The sequence below is a fragment of the Phoxinus phoxinus genome (assembly GCF_949152265.1).
Source record: "Phoxinus phoxinus genome assembly, chromosome: 3".
Classification (NCBI taxonomy): domain Eukaryota; kingdom Metazoa; phylum Chordata; class Actinopteri; order Cypriniformes; family Leuciscidae; genus Phoxinus; species Phoxinus phoxinus.
Genome location: NC_136878.1, coordinates 15,091,660 through 15,112,862, shown reverse-complemented (window position 1 = coordinate 15,112,862; position 21,203 = coordinate 15,091,660). Strand labels below are relative to the sequence as shown.

At 37.8% G+C, this 21,203-nt stretch overlaps 2 protein-coding genes across 7 annotated transcripts; one reads left to right on the top strand and one right to left on the bottom strand.

The window, feature by feature from the left end:
- Positions 1–646: 646 nt before the first annotated feature.
- On the bottom strand, positions 647–11,903 carry kifl (kinesin family-like). Of its 3 annotated transcripts, XM_079607606.1 has the most exons (23): positions 11,804–11,903; positions 11,202–11,408; positions 10,643–10,828; positions 9,599–9,709; positions 9,401–9,510; positions 8,548–8,640; positions 8,315–8,437; positions 7,846–7,938; positions 7,687–7,747; positions 7,480–7,583; positions 7,128–7,304; positions 6,787–6,950; positions 6,580–6,686; positions 6,441–6,490; positions 6,266–6,355; positions 6,022–6,121; positions 4,695–4,887; positions 4,030–4,210; positions 3,746–3,956; positions 3,209–3,369; positions 2,008–2,210; positions 1,039–1,117; positions 647–953 (listed from the first exon to the last, which is right to left on the bottom strand). In XM_079607606.1, the coding sequence occupies exons 2-23, from the start codon at positions 11,296–11,298 to the stop codon at positions 906–908; spliced, it is 2,742 nt and encodes a 913-aa protein (XP_079463732.1). In that variant the 5' UTR covers positions 11,299–11,408; positions 11,804–11,903; the 3' UTR covers positions 647–905. The 3 variants fall into 3 exon arrangements, with proteins under 3 accessions (XP_079463732.1, XP_079463731.1, XP_079463733.1); XM_079607605.1 differs by lacking the exon at positions 11,804–11,903 and having other exon boundaries at positions 11,202–11,695; XM_079607607.1 differs by lacking the exons at positions 11,202–11,408; positions 11,804–11,903 and adding an exon at positions 11,117–11,198 and having other exon boundaries at positions 648–953.
- anxa1a (annexin A1a) lies at positions 10,624–20,798 on the top strand. Of its 4 annotated transcripts, none has more exons than XM_079607610.1 (14): positions 10,624–10,808; positions 17,224–17,399; positions 17,883–17,971; positions 18,217–18,301; positions 18,388–18,482; positions 18,564–18,677; positions 18,805–18,895; positions 19,175–19,254; positions 19,442–19,498; positions 19,576–19,669; positions 19,763–19,858; positions 20,160–20,218; positions 20,336–20,458; positions 20,619–20,798. In XM_079607610.1, the coding sequence occupies exons 3-14, from the start codon at positions 17,897–17,899 to the stop codon at positions 20,670–20,672; spliced, it is 1,023 nt and encodes a 340-aa protein (XP_079463736.1). In that variant the 5' UTR covers positions 10,624–10,808; positions 17,224–17,399; positions 17,883–17,896; the 3' UTR covers positions 20,673–20,798. The 4 variants fall into 4 exon arrangements, with proteins under 4 accessions (XP_079463736.1, XP_079463737.1, XP_079463735.1 ...); XM_079607611.1 differs by lacking the exon at positions 10,624–10,808 and adding an exon at positions 11,796–11,896; XM_079607609.1 differs by lacking the exon at positions 10,624–10,808 and adding an exon at positions 16,981–17,120 and having other exon boundaries at positions 17,207–17,399.
- The last annotated feature ends 405 nt before the right edge of the window (positions 20,799–21,203 follow it).

Genomic DNA, 21,203 nt, shown 5'->3' with positions numbered 1-21,203 from the left:
GACTTATGAAAACATTAAAAAAAATATGATGTACCCCAAACTTTTGAATGGTAATGTATGTGCATTTAGATCAACAGAAATGCATTTTACTCTAAAGATAAAATGTTAAATATTTTAAATATCACTAAAGATCATGGGATTATGGCCTTCTTCAGTTTCTCTTGCACTTTGTCCACTCGTAACTTTATCCAGGTTGTAAAACAGGGCTCTAAATTTATTGAGATTACCATTGCCCTCAAACCATCACATGGGCCTTTCATGTCCCCGGACCACCCTGTGTGTGTTTTGCATTGAGATCTGACTGCGTGACAGCGTCGATCGGCACAGCTCTCTCGCACTCATTTGCCTCCTGTATTTGCCAAGTGAAGCTTCATTCACGCTCATTTCCTTTTCACACATTAGCAGCATAAATTGGCCAAGTGACTTCATAATTGGCGCTGGTTCCTCTATTCCCGCCGCTGGGCACCGTATGTGCCTGATTGGGTTGCATGCGATGGCTGGCCCACCTTTGCCTTCGGCGTTAGCCTGACACGCACATTTAGATAAGGGGTGAAAAGGGACACACTGGGTACAAATTCCTTCTCATAGAAAGAAAACACATCACAAACAAAGAACACATTACACAAAAAAGGCCATCACTGGAGCTGCAATTGCTAAAATGTACTGTCAATTTACTTTGTTTATTTTTGTTTGTTTGATTTAAATTAAAGCTGCAGTCCGTAACTTTGTTTAAAATGTACAAAATATATATAATGAGCGAGTACATCATTTTCCATTTTCCAAACAGTGTTTTTGTCTTATTTCCAGTATTCATATGTTATGAGCAATGGTTAGAAAGATATAACATGCATAAATGGAAAAAGGTCTAATTTAAAAGAGCCATATCTCCAGGACTATATGGAAGTTTAGACATCTTCTTCCACAGGCTGACCTGACTTCAATTTTAAAATCACCTGTGAAGTACACAGATTAAACGAGACATAAATGTGTGCTGCTCATACAATAAAAAGGTGTGATTTTGATTAATAATGTGCAAACCTCTTTCAGCTGAGAAATTTCCTTGCTGTCTATGTTCCTTTGAGCATTGTTGGTGATGGCTTTCACTCGAGTTGCATAGCTGGAAGACATAAACCAATTTTAAAGTGTATACTGTATATTCTTTGGAAAACAGCCTTTATGCTGCAAAACCATATACAATTATATGATTAGCTTACTCAAGATTTTCAGTTAAGAGCAGAAAACTTGCTAGTGTGGTACAAAATCTAAAGTTATAAACTTAATCTTGGAGTTTATTAACGGATGCAACTGATTACCTGTTTTAATTATTTTTTTAGTTCTGCTAACTATTTAGGGTTTACATGAAGTGAGTGAGGTAAAGAATATGGGCAAGAATATATATATATATATATATATTTTATATATATATATATATATATATATATTTTTTTTTTAGGATTTTTAAGATTTTAGGACACAGAAGAACTCACTTCACATTTATTTATATAATGCTTTATAGAATACTGATTTGTTTTAAAGCAGCTTCACATTAATAAACAGGACAATAGTGTTATTGATGTAAAACTATGATTAAATTATGAAACCAATTCAATTTCAGCTTTAAAGCTGCTTTACAGAAGATAATAGTGTCATTATTCAGGTCAATTTAGTTCGATGTTGTTTCAGTTCAGTTCAATAACATTATTAATGTTGAAAAGTTCATTAATTATGAATCAGCTATAACTAGTATAGCTCTCCCGAAAACAATTTTTTAGCTCAAGTCAGTTAAATTATGTTTAATAACAAAAACAATCAATGTTGAAAGGTTAGTGTCATTATCCAGCTCAATACAGTTAAAATTGTCAACTAGTGTCAGTGCAGTTGATGAATCTGTAATCTGTCAATTTTATTTTAAATCCCAAATGGTGACAGTGGTAAGGAGTAGCCTTGTGTTGCTATTCATTTAGGTGATTGAGCATGTAAGGTACATGCCGGGTATTTGGATCTCACATGAGCGAGGTGAGAGTCTCGTCCAGGTTGCAGTCAGAGGGAGCGATGTTGAGGAACATGAGAGTCTTGGCATTGCCCCCCAGTGAGTCCTGCATGAGCTGGGTCAGCTTGTTGTTACGGTAGGGCACGTGAGGCTGCTCCATTGATAAAGCTGAAATGACATCTCCAAGAGCACTCAGAGATTTGTTAATGGCGTTTGCCTCCTGGAAAGAAACACATAGACAATGTGGGATAAATGTTGTCGTGAGAAGTATTAGAAATAAAATACAAGACAAAAGTCAGGGGTGAATAGATACATGGGGGATGGGGGGGGGGAGGGGAATGCATTAATAAGTATTTTGACATTTTAAGTCACACTTAATAACATCGTTGCCATAAAAAATTATTAAACAGTAGTATTTGAAAGAAAAATAGCAGAAACAGCAAAAAAAAAACAAAAAAAAAACAATGAAAATAAAGTATTTGGACACTGGGGATGTCAAACTTTGTGTTTTTTAAGTGCTGCAAGTGTATTATCTTATTATTCACTTCAATATGCAGTTATATTATTGATTTCACTGCAGTGACTTTTGGATGAGAACAAAACTTGAACTGACTTGAGCCAGATGATAACACCACTGTTTTTTATAGCTGATTTAACGGTTTCATAATGGAAGAATTTTGCAACATTTGTACTGTTATTGAACTGAATTGCATCAACACTGAATGACTCAAAGTGGAAAATTACACTATTGTCTTCTGTAGAGTTACTTAAAGTTGAATTGAACTCATTTCTTAATTTATGAACTTTACAGTTATTGAATCGAACTAAATCAACACTGAACTGACTTCAGCCGAATAATGACACTATTGTCTTTTTTTAGAGCTGCTTTACAACAGAATTTGTATTAAACAGAATTCTGTTTACATCATTGATTCTGTTATTTTCCTGTTTATCACTGTAAAGCTGCTTTGAAACCTTTGAATTGTATAAATCGCTATTTAAATAAAGGTGACTTGACATATATTCAGTGGAACAGCAAAAAAAGGGGTTTTGCCCTAATTGTTTTTGGTTTAGCCACTTATGTATTTTACTTCTGAATTACATGTGACACGTGACAAGTCATAATAGTGACTGTCCAACACCTCGGGTGCACATAAAAGCCAACATGAAGTGTCCAAATACTTTCTGGGGCCACTGTAAATCAGCTTTTTAAAAAACCTTCAGCTGGTCATCTTTGGCTCCAGTTTTTGCTGCTCGTTCACTTCCTGCCAGGTCCACCAGACTGAGCTTCCCAAAACTCACACTTCCATTGGTCAGATTCCGACTCTCAATCATAATGCCAATGATCAGGTGAGAGCGGGAACTCTCTACGTTCATCTCTACAAGAAGGAATAATAAAAATGAAAAATGTTTCAAAGTTAATTTGACAGCAAATATTACTTGTGTAACCAATAATGAATAGATGGATGCATGCATAGATGATGTACACAGACTGTATTAAATCTGCATTTGTTCAAGACAGACACACCTGTCTCTCTTATATAATATTAACGCTCTTTATAACCCTAAATCACTCCTTTAGGCTTGTTCTCAGACACATCACACAGTTAAACTCAAGGACCTTCTCCTTTGTTATGAAGTTTGGCATCAGTGCCAGGTCATTATGTTCTTACCATGCATTCATACTGACTGTAACTAAAGCAATTAATCCAAACCATTTAACCGGAGTCTTTTGAAGTTTCATTAAGCACATACTTGTGGCCGCAATGTGGCGATTTGCACAGCCCTGCTCAAATAATGCAAAGAGTTCGCCGGCACTTGCTGCCTCCTTTGTCTCTGCTCCCTGGGCAAACACAAGCCCCTTTCTGTCCCTCTTAATTTCGATTCGCTTGCTGAAAGCTTCAGCGGGGCTCACAAAGAGATCCTGCAGGCGGTCGTTGTACAGCTCCAGCATGTAGGCTGAAACCTGAGGACGGACAAAAGAAAAGAGTATGAAGACTAGTTCAGCTCTAGACACACCTAAACATACCTAAACATACCTTAAACTCAAATTTAGACTCATTATCCTGGATGATCTCAAAGATCTTGGTGAATGTTCTGGGAATGATTCCTGGGTTCCTCCGATCTCTGTCTCCAACCATTGTGAAGGTTTTCCCTGAACCCGTATGGCCATACGCAAAAATGCATACGTTAAATCCATCAATTGCACACTGGATTAGCCTAGAAAAAAAAAGCATCTTTATCTTGAGGAAATCTGCCCAAATGTCACATTTCTTATATCTTAAAGGAATATTTCATAAAAAATGTCATCATTTACTAACTCATGTCATTCCAAACCATATGAGTTTCTTTCTTCTGTGGAACACTGATAGAGAAATTCTAAATGATGTAGTTGGTCGCTCTTTTCCAAACAATTATAATGAATTATTAGCATCCGAGTACTCAGAATATAGAAAACACGTCACATGTACCAATATTATTTGTCATTTTTGCAGCTTGACAGCCACATACCTCATTAACTTTCATTATATTTAATACAACACCAAGGATATTCCTCACAAATTCATCTTTTGTGTTCCACAGAAGAAAGAAAGGTTACATGCGAAAAGATTTTCATTTTTGAGTGTGCTATCCCTGTAATTTAGCAAATATTTTTAACAAAATGTATGCAAAGTATGTCTCAGTACTTTCCCGACCCACTTACCCACTGGACTCCATGAAGACCTCCTCTTGCGTACACTCTGAGTTGAAGATCTTGTCAAACTGAAACTCGCGAGGTCCTCGAGGGGTGTCCAGGATCACAGAGTAGTCATCAAGACAAGCAACAATGGTGTGACCTCTTCTTGTCTGCTCTGCAAGAGTCAGTGGCCTTATTCGACAGAATACTCTGATTTTACCTGTACAAGACATAAAGTCAGAGACAACCTTTTTAAGGGTCAAAAATGCACATATACAATTAGTGACCTAGTTGTGAAGAAACTTTAATATATGTCTCATGATAAATGTTTTATCAATTTCACATCCTAACTTGTCTATTTATGTTTAATTTTTTTGTGGAAATGTCCAGGTTTAAATTTTCAATGTGGGCTCAGACTGCCGCACCTCATTATACTTTACCTTTGAAAAGTTTGGGGTACTACTTTTATAATACTTTTATTCAGCAATGATGCATTAAATGGGTCAAAAGTGACAGTAAAGACATTATTTCACTGTATTTTTGATCAAATAAAAGCAGCCTTGGTGAGCATAAGAGAACATTTAAAATAATCCGCATTTAAGCCTCGCAAATCATTAAAAGCCTTTCATGGTCAAAAATGCCTGTAGCTTTTTTTTCTTTTCTTTTTTGGCTTTAATCTGTAATAATATTGGATTTGAATACAACTGATTAAAATAGGGGAAAAAAAGGTCAAGGGAAAGAAATAGGGGAAAGAAATCAGTCAAGGGTCTCAGATTAAATTATATACCCAAAAAAGGGCTATTCCAGACCATGTTGGCAACAGTTCCTATATAAACTAATTTCTATGTTTTAACTTTAAAACTGTGACATGCCTTTCAGCATGTCCTGGTTTTGCAGAGTTAGACATGTTCTTGGGTCAACATATTTTGTTGAACGGCATTCCTGTCCAAAATGTTTTATCCTGACCATATCCCTACCTCTAAACCTAACCCTACCCATATTTATATCTAAAATCAAAAGGAAATGATAGGTGAATAACACTGATGAAGCACCTAACTCTGTCTGTAAGCCTAAACTTGTTAGGTGTTTGCACTGCACTCTTAAAAATGCTGGGTTGTTTCAACCCAATTTTGGGTGAAATATGGACAAACCCAGCCGTTGGGTTACATTTTTTAATTACATTTTTAACCCAATGTTTGGGTTTGTCCATATTTGACCCAAAATTGGGTTGAAACAACCCAGCATTTTTTTAGAGTGTGTAAACGTGTCCCTAAAAAGTCTATAGATAGATGATAGATTGATTGGATGTTGTTCCAGGAACATGTTGCACTTGGTGAAATCAGGTTCTGCATGCCTTTCATGTCCTCCACCATGTTGTAGTACTTCTTCCTCAAGGTTCTTTCAGCTGAGTAGTTTTCAATAATCTTCTTGTTTTCATCTTTGATTTGCTTTAACTAGATAGACAGATGAGAAAAATTAGGCCTTAAATGGCAAAACAAATAAATGGACTCCATGCAATTCAGTCACTATGACATTTTAGAGAGTCTAATATTAGTTTAGATTATACATTGAAAGATATTTCCATTGGCTGTGGTCACCTCAGCTTGAAGTAATAACAACTGCTGCCCCACGCTTTTAGCCGTTTCAGAGTTTAAGAATCCATTGTTTTGGAAATCCTCCTCAAATTTCTAAAATGAGAGGAAAATTGTCTGTATGGAGTAAGAATGAGTACAGAACAAGTTTAGTGTGTGTGTGTGTGAGTTTGTGCCGTACTCTGACTCTTTCATCCAGCTCTGCCTCCCATGCCTCATTCATCTCAGTCTCTAAGAATAACACATAACTTATATTTAGACATCCATCCAAAAAAAAGAGACATTAATCATATACACAGTTACCAATTGACCATATTTACCAATAACATTAGGTTTAGCCCCTGCTCTGATGCACTCCAAAGCCACCTGAATGACCTGACGATGGAGTAAACTGGCCTGTGATTCATCATCCACCTGTGGCTCTGCCCTGAGTTAACATGCATTATTCAGTTGGCTGATGCTTATCCTCTGAGTTAGATAGTTTTAAGCTATATTCTGACTCTTTAGAAACCATGCCTTGCTCCTACATTTTCTGCAGTACATCCTCTCGTTCCTCATGACTCTTCTGGCCGGACTCTTCCACTGTTTGGCCAAGACTTTCTTTAATCTCGGCCATGATTTTTTGGTTGTCTTCTGCCATTTGGTCAAACTGCTGTTTAGCCTCCGTCAGCTCAGCATAAACATGATGAGCCTGGAATACACAATGCAGGAAAGCTGTTTTGATCAGTCATGGTCAATTTGAAGGCACAAATTAGCATTTGGTTAGCAATTCATGTTCAGTTTTAGTACAAACACAGTAGCCTACTATTTTTAATAGACCTTATTTTACTCATAAACTGAAAACGATGTAATAATAAAATAAAATGACCTGTTGTATAACAGCACTAAGGAGGCGAGAATATTCGGACTGTTTAACAGGATCTGTCACACGCTCTTGTTCTTCCATAAGCATTGAGATCTCTCTCTCCCTCTTCAGCAAATTATCCTTCAAAATTTCCAGACGTGTTTGTGCTCCATCTAGTGGAGCATCAGAGTCACTACTGTCCTGATGGCAAAGGCACAGTTAAAACCAGTTATCTCACGAAAATCACATATGCCGTTACCTCACATCACCAATAGTAAATACTACAACATGTCTTGCTTTACAACTCTCAGCAGGGAATCTTTTAGAATGAAGATGGTCTTAAGAGTTGGAAGAGATGTTTTTATTTATTCTCTACCTTTTCTTCAGATGTTATTTCTGGTTCTTTCTTCTCCCGAAAGGCCTCAAGCATCTCCTGTACCTTCCCCATCTCTGCCCTGGCCAAATGCAGCTCTTGCAGTGCTGTAAAGAGACAGAGACATATGTTAATCTTACCATATGTCTTTTTAATCTTGTAAACAGCATACTGTCACAATCTTATGTGCAATATTAATACAACTCTTACTTGATGCCTGGTGGCTGTGAAGGAGGTCCAGTCGGGAGGAGAACAATTCCATCACCTTGTTCTGTAAAAGTTTCAATTGATGCCTTTAGTCTATTAAACAGCCAATCTCTAATATAGTCTCTTGTGTAAGAGTCTCTCATATACACAACAATTGTATACCTTTTCTTTATCCCATGAAGCCAAGTCTTTTTGGTTTCTCTCCTGCAGCAGTTTGTGTTGCCCCTGAAGTTTTTCATTCAGATCCTCCAGAGTCTGATCGCAGGAAAAGGAAATATTACAGTTAAAAAAAAAGACAGATGACAGCAATATGACTAACCTTTAAAACAATAAATATATAATACAAATCCTATACAGGTCACTACACTGTAAAAAGTGATCAGTTGACTTGAAAGTGAGGAAACCAGAAGTAAATAAAATGGACAATTACACATAACTCAATTACGCATGAAGTTTATGTAGCCTACTTAATAATTTTAAGACAATGGGGTTCCTCACTTTTTTTAAGTTAAGTCAACTGATCACTTTTTACAGTGTAGGATTACATACTGTGTTTAGGTTTAGGCCTGAATTGGGGATTACATGCTGTGATCAAGCCAATGAGAATTTGGGAAAATTGAGGAAGACTCACCCTGACCTTCTCTTCCCAGTATGTGTTTTTTCTTGCCACCTTTTCCTGGTAAATATCTAGGATTCTCTTCAGGGTGTTAAGCTTATTTTGGTAATACCTCTTTATTTTAAGAGCTGTATTTTCCTACACACACACACACACACACACATAAATAAACGTAAGCATCCATGCATACAATCACCATACTTGTTGTTTGTCTGAATAAATGAATGATCAGTAAACAAGCTCATCACCTGATTCACTCTTGATGCAATGAGAAAGTTCTCCTCCAGTTCTTGAATCATCTCCTGATGTCTGCTCTTCATTGCGATCATATCATCTGTTATCTGTTGGTATAGGTAACAGTCATTTACTATATTGGCGATAAAAAAGATTCTACATGATCGGCCATTGGCAGCATGTTAAAACATAACATTAAAATAGTTCACCATTTAAGCTCTCATTAAAGAAAGAAACCTATTGGTAATTTTTTTTACTCAACATATCAATTATTTTTATGTAAAAGTGAATAATTGTGACCACTTTATTAAATTTAATTATAATACTGAATTATTTCCAGTATAATATTAATTAAAACTAACATATTTCTGGTTTGGTGTTCATGAAGAGGTAATCAATCAAGGTTGGGAAACATTATTATAGCTGTCTGCATACAAAAGTATATACAAGTGAGTACAATATGGCATAATGCTAACAGCTCTACATTTAGCAAACTAAACAAGGATTACATGGGGTGTGTACTGGAACCTGATGAGATTTGTCCTTTTGTGAATCAATATGAATTATGGGGTATGAGTTGTTTAATAATGTGTAGTTATGAAAGGGCCTTGCTCTCAGAAGAATTTAAAACACATGACATCAGATGAGACGTCTCATCCCCACCCCATGCCCCAGGGCAACAGAGGGAGGGACAGACATGTGACTAATGCAAGAAGCAAACCAAAACTCTTGAAAAACAAAGTTACAGTAATTTCCTGTTCCAATGTCTTGACCAAAATATATTGGCTTGGGTTACATCTAATGAAAACAATGCTGAATATAGACAATAATCCACATACGAAAGCAAAGGGAATGGTATCTACATACTTGGGTTATGCATAGCTTGGCAGAGTCGTATGGGATAAACATCTTGACATCTACTGGAGCCTCATCTTTAGGCTGTCTTACGCTTTCACTCATAGAAGACACATTGGGTGCTGTAATTTGAAAATGCCATGACAATGAAATAACTTTTATCGGCATACTTTTAAGTATGCCCAATCTCCACTGCATGGTAGAACCTACCTTTGCCACTTCGCTTTGGATCCCGGTGCCGGTCTGCACCGATCCAGTGCCTGAATGTGTTCCATTTGAGTCTACCTTTCCTCAGCCATGAGAACTCACAATAAGCTGCACCTTTAAATATTAACATGCAGTTACAGCGACACTTCACTCACTGGACTCGGTTGGGGAGTCTGGAGATTTTTTTTTACAAAGACTTGAGCATTTTCTTTAGAGATGTGGGATATATCAGTGACAGTTTTGGATCTATGGTAAACAATAGGGTGCAGTAAATGTTAATTAGTTAAACAAGTTAATTAGCTAGACAGGTCATCTTTGTATTCATCTTATAGTCACACACTGAGACGCATCGGAATAAACAATACCATTCAGTACAAATTTATTAAGTCTTTAATTTATACATTTTATCATTCAAGTTACATTTCAAGTATTGATTTATTTCTTAAAGTTACAGTTTTACAAACACATTTATTTTAGTTTGTATTTATTTATTCCTTTGTTTAAATGGACATTAACAGATTTAGGGTGTTTAATTAAACATGCAATTAAGCGAGAGCTGAGCACAAAGTCATTACTGTATGTACTTTATTAAATAAACAATTACATCATTATTTATCATAATATTTCCACAATAGCACTGAATAAACCTTTTAAATTACTTAAACATGTCTGTACATGATCTGTATTCATACTTTGCCTTAAGTACTTCACAAAAGAGATTACTTTCACTTTTTTATGCAAGTAGTTTCTTCTTCTAACGTTTTCAGCTGCACAAACATCATGATGAAACATTTGTTCCAGGCGTACTCGCTTAAAAGACAAAAAAGAAAAACCGATGTAAATAAATCAAATTTTAAGAAGTTGGTTAAATGTCCTTTTTAATGGTTTAAAATCAGGTTTAAAATTAGGTTACACGTTTAGATGAATCAGATCAAGTTATTTTAGTGAAGTGGTATTGAGATTATTACGTTATGATTAGTTAGTTTAAATGTTATGCAAATATTAGATTCTTTAGATTCTGGGAGGTTACAGGGACACTCAACTCACCTCTATCTTTACCCTGGTCTAGGAGTGTATTGTGGATGTTACACGGTCTACGCCACTGAACCTCTTCTCTCAGATCAGGCACGCTGCCTGGAAGTTCCTCTGATGATATGGGATGAGAAAGTACAACTCGGGTGGAGACCACTAAATCATCCTGATATCGAGAAAGGTCAGTGGTCTCCCAGGCACCTAGAGATTTCAAGAAAACACTTAGCCTGTCCTCAGACATGTTCTTCAACAAAGTATAGCCTATAACATTTAACATTTAGACACTTTAAAAAGGTGTCTGTTGGTTGTAGTTTTGGAAATGAATCCTCTGATGCAAAAATATTCAGCACAAGTTTTCTTTTAAAATGACTCCATTCACAGGAACAACAGAGCATTGATAATGACTACTGAGTAGTTTAGGGGAAACTATTTCTCAAACCTTTATTATAAAAAATATAACACACTCAAATTTGATTACACAAGACTCACGTGATGTATTAAAATCATAGACAGTATATATAAATAAAAATGAACGGAAGGAGTGGGCACTTGTGTGCATGTGATATTTACTTACGTTGTTTTGCTGCTGGGGCAACAGTGTGGTTACGTAACTTCCTGCCCATGAAGTTCAGAGACATGGACGCATTTTCTGCTCCAGAATTGACATACATGATGCCAGAGTGTTCGTATCTCGATCCGTTTTGTTTGGAATACAAAGCACCCGATACGTTGAAACTCTGTTTGCAGGTTACACTCAGAGGTGACGGTATAGGCTGGATTCCTTCACACACACAAACATGCAAACTGAGCAATTTTAAACATATTTTAATAACTATTTTATAGTCCCTATCCATCTGAATATATATTCAATAGAACAGTAAAATCATCCTATAGTGTATCTTTGATGTAAACATTTTTTTTTTTTTTACTTTTATAACATTTTACTGAATCTGGTTAACCAGGATTAAGGGTGTGAACAACCTCTTCATTTAATGAAAGTAGCCTACAGGTTATATAAACAAAAGCTACCTCCGGCTATAACAAACAGATACACTTGCATTTAATAGCTATTGTTGAATCAGACAGATAATCATTAACATAATCAGTGAAACCATCAGTATCCGCTTTCCGAATTAGATTAAAGAAATTAATGAATCAATAAATCAGAGGGATTACCTGGATTCAAGATGACACTTGACTGTGGTTATAGCTGTAGGAAGACCTGACTGGCAAACATAGTGGAGAAAAACTGGAAAGATGCTTGTTTTGGTGAGGAACCAAACTCTCAACACTTGTTAAATATTAACCTTAGTGGATGAGGTTTCAGGTGGGATTAGTTTGCTTGAATGGCCGACACAAGCTGCATCAGGTTTCCAATGTGTGTGATAGAGATTGTAATGTGATCTACACTGGTCTATCTCCCTGGGACAATATAATGAAAAACCTGCATTGTGCTCATCTGTCAGTTTTGTGAATTACTGTCTTCTTAATAATGGATTCAATATTTTTCAATGAGAATTGAGAACCATAAGATTAACATCATGTTATTCTGTCTTAATGCACCTTACACTGTAATATATATACAATACATAATATATTTTTTTACAATACAATTACTTGTTTTTTATTGTAGTATTTCCCCATTATTTTTAGTTTAACATTTTATACAGTGTGTATGCAGTCATCTGTCCTGTTTGAAGGCATAGAAAATATAACACAGTACAGGGCTAGTTAATTTTCCCTTGTAAAATATTAAAGGGATTTAATATGCTTATTCATTGAAGTGAGGGAAAAAAATAGCTGAGCTGTCAAGTAGGGCTGAACGATATTCGATTTTAACATCGACATCGCGATGTGCGAGTGAGCGATAGTCACATCGTCGGAACATGCGATGTGAAGGGTAGTAGCACAGTAGCACCAGCGGGAGATATTACGCGCTTCATGAGGCACGCGCGCGGTCTCTTGCTCTCTCTCCCTCTCTGCCTCTCTGCCGTGCACGCGCTGCGCGGTTTGGAGCACGTCTCGCGGGCGCGCTCGCTCTAGATTCCGGAGATTTTAACTAATTCGCGGGCCATCAGTGAGCCGCTATCAATATGCGGGAGACTCCCGGAACTTCCGGTAGGACTTGGGAGGTCTGTATCTATAATAATATCGGCATTAGAATTATAGATTTTTCATTAGGCTATTTTTTTGGTGCTCCCTCAGCTCTTGATGCGCGTGGTGGGAGTGGTGACGCTGACAGGTGTGGTGTAAAGCTGCTGTTTAAATGTGTTCGGCTTTTCTGTTTACAGAAACATGTTCTCTAATCTGTTTAGAAGATTTAATACAAAATATATTAAAGCTTTATATCATTTTGTTTATTTCATATGATTATGGTGACCAACACCAACACTGTTTTACTTTGGCTAAGAAAAGTTGACTTAAAAGATTGTGAACCAAAATGCTTAAGTTGTTTTATAAAAAATATATTTATTTTAAGTTATATTGTTGTAAACCAATCAGGGGGTTGGTGTAAAGCTGCTGTTTTATTTAAAAATGTGTTCTGCTTTGTGTTTACAGAAATGTTCTAATTTTGGAATAAAATATTAAGTGACCTTTTTGTCACTTGTAATGAAGCTTGCTTATTAGTGAAATTATTAATATCATGGAATGGTAATTATTGTCTTTAGACTGGAGTTATGGCTCTCAATATCGCAATATATATCGTTGGGGAAAAAAATATCGCAATGTAATTTTTTTCCAATATCGTGCAGCCCTACTGTCAAGTGATTTACACTTGTTGGAATAAACCCAGTTGATCTCTTCCAGTTGCGCAAGTGTTGAAAATCATGCTTCAATGGAGATCACACTTAGCAAATACATCACCCGGCTGTGCTAGCGGATGTTAGGCAGAAATAAAAGGTGTGGGGAAATAGTGAATGTAAAAGGCAGAGAACATTACATGTTACAATCAGTTTGGGCAGTGTTAGGTCAGTCCTGTTCATAAATGCGTGCGCAGACAGGTCTGCATTCTCAAAACAGCAATTACTGGCTGTATCTTTCCAACAGTCAACCTTTTGTCCTAGGAATGTCCATAGATAGGTAAGATGCCTCATTGCAGTCAGTTGGTGTGTATCGAAGAATGCAGGAGAACTAGAACCTCAGAAGCATTGCCCGTCTCTGTTTTATCCAATGCCCTTTTCTCACAAATTCAATGAATTAAGTGTTCAAGGTGATCGTAATGTGCTATCAAAGCCACTTAACCATGGTAAAAAAAAACAAAAAAAAAACACAGTACACAGTAAGTGAATGCAATAAAAAGCATAACACACATAAATTGCTTCCAAGAATTGTGCAAACTGCCTCCATCGTGCATGCTTGATGGCGTGTAGCCAGAGTATTCAGATTGCATACTTTTCGCAACAGCATTTCCAGTTGTTCTCCTCCTGAGAACAAATACATTCCAGAGCAAAGGGTGTTTAATATGGAGGCCCAAACCTGCATAAATAAAACATAAATAAAAGAAATAACAGGAAATAAATAAAGGAATAACCTACTTGATAAAACAAATTTAATCTGAATCCTGATTATTTTTCTATTACTTTTTGTATGTATTTTTAATTTTTAGAATTTAAAAAATATATTTTATTATTATTTTATATATTTTTTGTTGCTGTTTCTGATACTCTGGAATAAAACTGCACGACTGCTGGTTTATCAGTTGTTTTATTTATTTTTTATAGCAAGGTGCTCTAAAACAGGAGATTGAAAAACTGACTCTAGAACCGAGACGACATAATATATATATTTTTTTAAAGCTTTTCACATTTTATAGAACAACCCCCCACCCAATGCCAGCAAATCAACAAATAAATAAATAAATAAAGTAAATAAATAAATAATAAAAATCAATAATGATAAATGCCTATACATACTGTATGTACAAGTACATATACACACACAGAAACATACAATATCCATACGTACATATTCATATACATAGATACACATACATTCAAAATAAAATACTTAAAATAAAATGCCAATACCAATGATTACCCAATTATAAGGCTCTCTCCCAACAACAACAACAAGAATGCACCTATAATGTCAGATTCAAGTGTTGCATGAAGTAAGAAGACAAAGGCTGGCTATTATTTACGACTCATTCTGGCTACCATGACAATGGAAAACAATATACAGGTAGGAATATGCCTGCTGGGTTGCTTAAATAATTAGTAATATATGAAGTGAGTTGGCCTATGTGACCATAACCTGTCTAAATCTAAACCTATTTAAATCCATTAAACTACAACACAGTTTGGCCTAACAGTTTAAAACCAACTGTAAATTGCTCAGAATATTATTCCATATTTATTTGATACCTTTAGGTCAAACAGTGTTGGTTCTAAGTTCTAACATACACCTTCTGGTGCTACTTGGACACGTCATCAGTGATGAACCCGGGGTCAACAGGTGTTTCGGGTCTTTAATCAACAGATACCCTCGCCCGGGCGACCCTGCCGGGGGTGATCAGTCCCTGGCCTGTGTCCAAGTGGCGTGCTACTCCACGGATCACTCCTCCGGATCCACAGCCACCGTGAGGCTTTTTCGGCAGCCTCAGAGATGATTTATGGCTCGCCTGCACAGTTGTCCTTTAACTCCAAGGATTTTGAGTGTTCGGAGCAACGACTGTCCAGCAAAGCCCCGGTATCTGACCTCCACTGGCTCACTGTGTGCTTTCGAGCCGCCGCTCCTGCACTCCTCCACCAGCTTCCTGGCTACTTGGCTCTCTTGCACTCATTTGCCAACTCCAATCTGTCTTCCCAGGGGATCGTAAGCTCCACTATGACCACCTACCTGGTCGACTCCGATGTTATCACCACGTCTGGGCGGAGTGAAGTGGCCGTGATGTGATTCGGGAACTTGAGCTGCCTTCCCAGGTCCACTTGAAGGTGCCAATGCATCTCTTGCATTGGCGAGGAGCCCACCTGGGGAGCGTGGCTGCTGATGTGTCTTCTCCCCAGCTCTGACAAAGGAGATGATTTGCTTGGAGGGATGCTGACTCTTACTGCTCTGAATCTCTGCGGTGATTATATCTGCCAGAGCCCTGAGGACTTGGTCATGTCGCCATCGATACCGCCCTTCCCCCAAAGCCTTTGGACAGCAGCTGAGGATATGCTCCAGTGTGCCACTCCTTCGGCACAGTTGGCATGATGGTGAGTCTACCAAGCCCCAGCGGTGTAGGTTGGATGGGCTCCAACCTACAGATCACCAAACTGATGAGGAACTTGATGCACAGTGGTTCAGAGCTCCACAACTGTGCCCAGGTGATATTGCGCTTCTCTGCGTTCTCCTACCTAGTCCAGGCGCCTTGCTGTTGCATACCGACCATCTTGGTCAGGCGGTCCTGTCCGCACCTCGTCCTGCACGAACTGACGCTTCTCCCTCCCTATTACTTTGTCATAGGGTGGCTTAGGGAAACTCCCCAGGCCTGCACGTCCCACCGCCGCGTTACCAACCAAGACACCATGCCTCAGCCGCGCCTCCACTCTGTCCACCGCTACCTGCCTGCCACTTCCTTCCCGTCTTAACGCAGATTCCATCTGAGGAGACTTTGGCATCGGATGAATCTCGGTACATCAAGACCTCCCTGGTACAAGTGACCTTGAACTCCTCGGACAAACTGCTGATGGGAAGCTGCAGCTTGGTGGAATGGCCATAGAGGGCGATGTTACTCAGGGACCGTGGGAGCCCTAACCACCTCCTGAGGAACTGACTGATGGTTCTCTCCAGTGCTTATACCGTTGCCATGGGTACCTCGTATACGAGAAGGGGCCAGAGAAGCCTCGGCAAAATTCCGTGCTCGTACATCCAGGTTTTGTACTTTCCTGGAAGCCCCGACTTTTCGACTGCAGTGAGCCAGTTCCTTATGTCGTTTCTGGTTTGTTGGAGAGGGGTTGTGTCCTTCAGGGAGCTGTCAGATCTTCCTCAAGCTATTGACTGGTCTTTCGGTTTACTGGTGGAATTTGTAGTTTACAAGTGTTGTAGTTTATTAGATTTAAATGGGTTCAGTATCCTACTGTATATAAAAAATATCAGATTAATCTGAAAAACAAGCCTTGTGCATTAGGGAATAATATTAGTATAGTAATATAGGCTAGTAATTTACAGTTGGTTTTATAAGGTTAGGCCAAACTGTGTTGTAGTTTAATGGATTTACAGACTATTGCATACATTTAAAGTTCCAAAGTTATTATAAAACATGAAATTATAATTCTATAGACTGAATATTTTACTATTATTTTGATATCATATAGGTAATTGTTTAGGCTAATTCATTTATAGGGCTATAATAGGGCTATATTTTATTTCTTGAAATTAAGCCTTGAGCTATGCAAAGGTAACTTTGTGTAAATCTTAGCTTGTTTGGGCTGAGAGGTTATGAAACCGAATGCCTTACGAATGTCAACGTTAAAATAACTTTATCGCCCTCTGGCACGGATTCTTTTAGGTGCTGTTTCCCTACTATTTTTTATGTGCATTTTTTACCTGAAATAAGTGAAGGAATATACCTTTTAAAAAATATGCATCCCATAGATTTTCTTTTTGTGTAGCTACAATGGAACTGGGTGTTTAATACGGGAAGGACCGCTGAAAGAGCGTAGACTGCTGCCGAGACAACGCCCAACTGTAGCGCAAGAGTTAAGCTGATGTTGCTAGGTGTGGTTCTGTGTATAAATACTGCTGAAACTTTTCTTCCACTCGCTGGCTGTGTGTGCATTCGGTCTTGGTAAGTGAGGAACTGGGATTTTCTCTATTTCATACACGTCGTCTTACTTTTTTTAATATATAGGCTAATTGTTGCATTTTTATGACAGCGTTGTTTTTGTTTAGGCTACTGAAAAATATAATGCAAAATAAGAAAAGTGGGGAAAAAAATTGCTAATGAAAATTATGCAACAAAGCAAAGCAATGCAATGCAGTTGCTTAAAGTAGTTATAAACAACTTTGCACACTTTGAGCTCTAAAACTCCACATCCTGGTTTTGTAAACTGTTTTGTCGTCTTCAATATTTTTTTTATGACTGCGTTTGACAGTCGCTTTAATGCTATGTTTACTTGTGAATCATGTCCTTCCAAAAGTTTAAAACTACTAGAGAACGTATATAAAATATGATTAATTCCTTAAAACTACAACCGTATTATTTTTAAGGATTCGGCTTTTTGATATAGCTATTTTAACATAATGCCAACATGTAGGTTTGTCTGTTCAGTTCCAGGTGTCAACATGTCCTTCGTCAGTGCTTTTCTCGAGCAGCTTGCCTATCAGGGCATGCAAGAAAACACAGTACAAGACATCACAGTAAGTTTGCTTTAACTTTCTGGAAAATTTGAGCAGCTCCAGACTGAATGAGTCAGAGATAGGAATGTACTCCACTCCCCATTCTAGTCACAGCCATCCTGTTAAAGGACATGTGTGCTTCAATGTTTCTGCTTTCCTTCCTAAAATGTGTATAGACTTCTTACGTTGATCTGCTATTAGTTTTTTAGGCTATAATATATAGGCTATGTTTAAAGGATTTGATTAAGTGTCTCTCATGTCTTTAGGAGGGGCAGGGGACAGTGAGGCCCTTTGCTCAGTTTAATGCGGCTGCGGATGCAGGTGTCCTGGAAAAAGCTATCAAGGCAAAAGGTTGGAAAGTGAAAATCTATAAAAACACGTTCATGTCTGTGCATTGTGCATCTGTTTGCTCTATTGACACAAATATTTGTGCACAGGTGTGGACGAGGCCACAATCATTGATACACTGGTCCGCAGAAGCAATGCCCAGCGCCAGCAAATTAAGGCTGCTTACCAGAAAGCGACCAGCAAGGTATTACATTCAGTGGACTTGAAATTAACACATTCTTACTATCTGGATTCACCTTCATCTAAATGACCTCTCTCTGTGCAGCCTTTAGATGTAGCCCTGAAATCTGCCCTTAATGGTGAGCTGGAAGATGTGGTTCTGAGCCTGTTGATGCCGCCTGCTCAGTATGATGCCTCTCTGCTCAAAAATGCCATGAAGGTAACATTATTTCCCAACTGTAGATACAGATAAACTTCACTTTGGTGAATATTGTAAATATATTTACTGGACTTGTATATCTTCTCAATTTCACAACCCCCCCCCTGATAACTCTTTTTCTCTGCAGGGGTTGGGCACAGATGAAGATACACTTATCGAGATTATGGCCTCTAGGACCAATAAAGAGATCCGAGAGATTAAAGAAGTTTTCAAACAAGGTAACATTAATGCTAATTATTAGCCAGTTGTCTTTTAAATATCTTTTATGGCAGGAGTGTCCAATCTTGCTCCTCTAGGGCCAACGTCCTGCTGAGTTTGGCCCCAGTGTCTAGTTATCCTGAAGAGCTTGCTTAGCTGGTTGGTTCGGGTGTGTTCAATTAGAATTAGAGCGGAACTGAGCAAGATAGTGGCCCTCCAGGAGCAGGATTGGACACCCCTGGTTTATGGCATCTGAGTAGAGTATTATCTGTAAATTAATGTATGGCTTACATTTATAGATTGTAAAAAGGATCTAGAGGCGGCGATCAAGTCTGAGACAAGTGGCGACTTCAGTAATGCCCTACTTGCTCTCTGCAAGGTTGGCTTTTCTTACATAGATGATCCATCTTACATTGTCTAGTAGTGTTTCTCAATTCTGCCCCTCCCAGTACTGCATGTCTTGGATGTCTGTCTTATCGAATCTGATCATCTGATTCTGCACCTCAATTCACTAGTAGAGTGTTTTGTGACTTGTTAATAACCTTTCTTTTCATTTGAAATCATAGGCTGTCAGAAGTGAAGACAAGGTTGTGCAAGAAGACCTTGCTGACAAAGATGCCAGGGTAATCCAAGTGTTTATTGTGAATATGTGGTGGGTTGTTGGATGTACATGTCTCTTGAACTCTCATTTTGCATGTAGGCCTTGTACGAGGCAGGAGAGAAAAGAAAAGGCACAGACTGTGCTGTGTTCATTGACATCCTCACTACACGGAACGCTCCTCAGCTGAGGAAAAGTATGGTTGACCTCCCTGTTTTCAAAATAAGTAGAGCAGTTGTCTTCTAATCCACGTAATACATAATAATGTCAATTTTTTCTTTATATTTAGTTTTTCAGCTGTACACCAAGTACAGTAAAGTGGATGTTGCAAAAGCCATTGATCTGGAGTTGAAGGGTGATATTGAGAACTGCTTGACTGCTGTTGGTGAGACACTGAAACTTTCATGAATGTCTATCTATAGCTTTACATATCTCATTATAAAATGGCATGACATGCAATGTCTCTGCAAAGTTCTTTGTGAATGGCTTTAGATGAACCTTACCTTTCAAGACTTTAATTACTTTCTTAAAGTATGACACGAATGCTATTTTAATGTTTATTTTTACTGTATGCAACAATACAACAAGAATTTTAGGAGAAAGCTTTGAGCAATGAAACAGAAGCTGCATGAAAAAAAAGTATTTTCATGTTTTCGTAAACTTGTCACTTGCCATCTTTTCCACAGTAAAATGTTCTGGAAACAAATCTGCATTCTTTGCTGATAAACTGAATGTAGCAATGAAGGCAAGTGTAACTCGACATATAATTGATACATTTATATCACTAGTCAAATTGCACCTTTTTTAAATGTGTTGGAAATACAGCAGCAAGACCCATCAGTGTGACTTTATGTTTGCACAGGGCTCTGGTTACAAAGGCAAGATCTTGACCAGAATATTGGTGAGCCGCTCTGAGATTGACTTGGCCAAAATCAAGCAAGAGTATCAGAATAAGTTTGGCAAGAGTCTCTACCAGGACATCCAGGTAAATACTGTAAATCTCAGTTAGCAAATTTTAAATATTTTTTTTTTTTTTCTGTGCTGTCATTATTGTACTCTTCAATACATAAACACAAAATTGTGATACTGTGGTCCTTTCCTGTGAAGATTCCATTGTTAAAGATTGCGTGTTTTGTTTGTTTTAGGATGACACCAAAGGAGACTATGAGGCGATCCTGCTAGCCTTGTGTGGCAATTGATTGGTGCCAACAATGAATGTGTACAAATGAAGACCCACCATCAATGAATTATACACCCCATACAGTATAACAACCATATTGGATTTTTTTTATTTTTTTTGAGAAATAAAAACTGGTCTTAATGTATATGTGTGTGTGCGTAAATTATGCAACACTTCTAATATGGTGTGTATCTATACATTTCTATGAAAGAGCCTAGTGAACAACACAACTGAAGGTTGTGCGACAATGTGGCAATCTGAGGAACCACAATGGACTTTATGCACAGCTGCACTACTTCCTGAACTTTAGCCAGCTCCTTTGTTTCCTGTCTGCCATTATTGGACAAACTGATTATCCAGGTGTGTCTGATTATTGTTGTTGGTCAGGCACACCTGGATTAATCAGTTTGTCCAATAATGGCAGACAGGAAACAAAGGAGCTGGCTAAAGTTCAGGAAGTAGTGCAGCTGTGCATAAAGTCCATTGGTGCTTCAAGAATCTTTTCAATCTATCTTTTTAGTCTGTGCAGTCTCTGTCATAAAAACAAAGT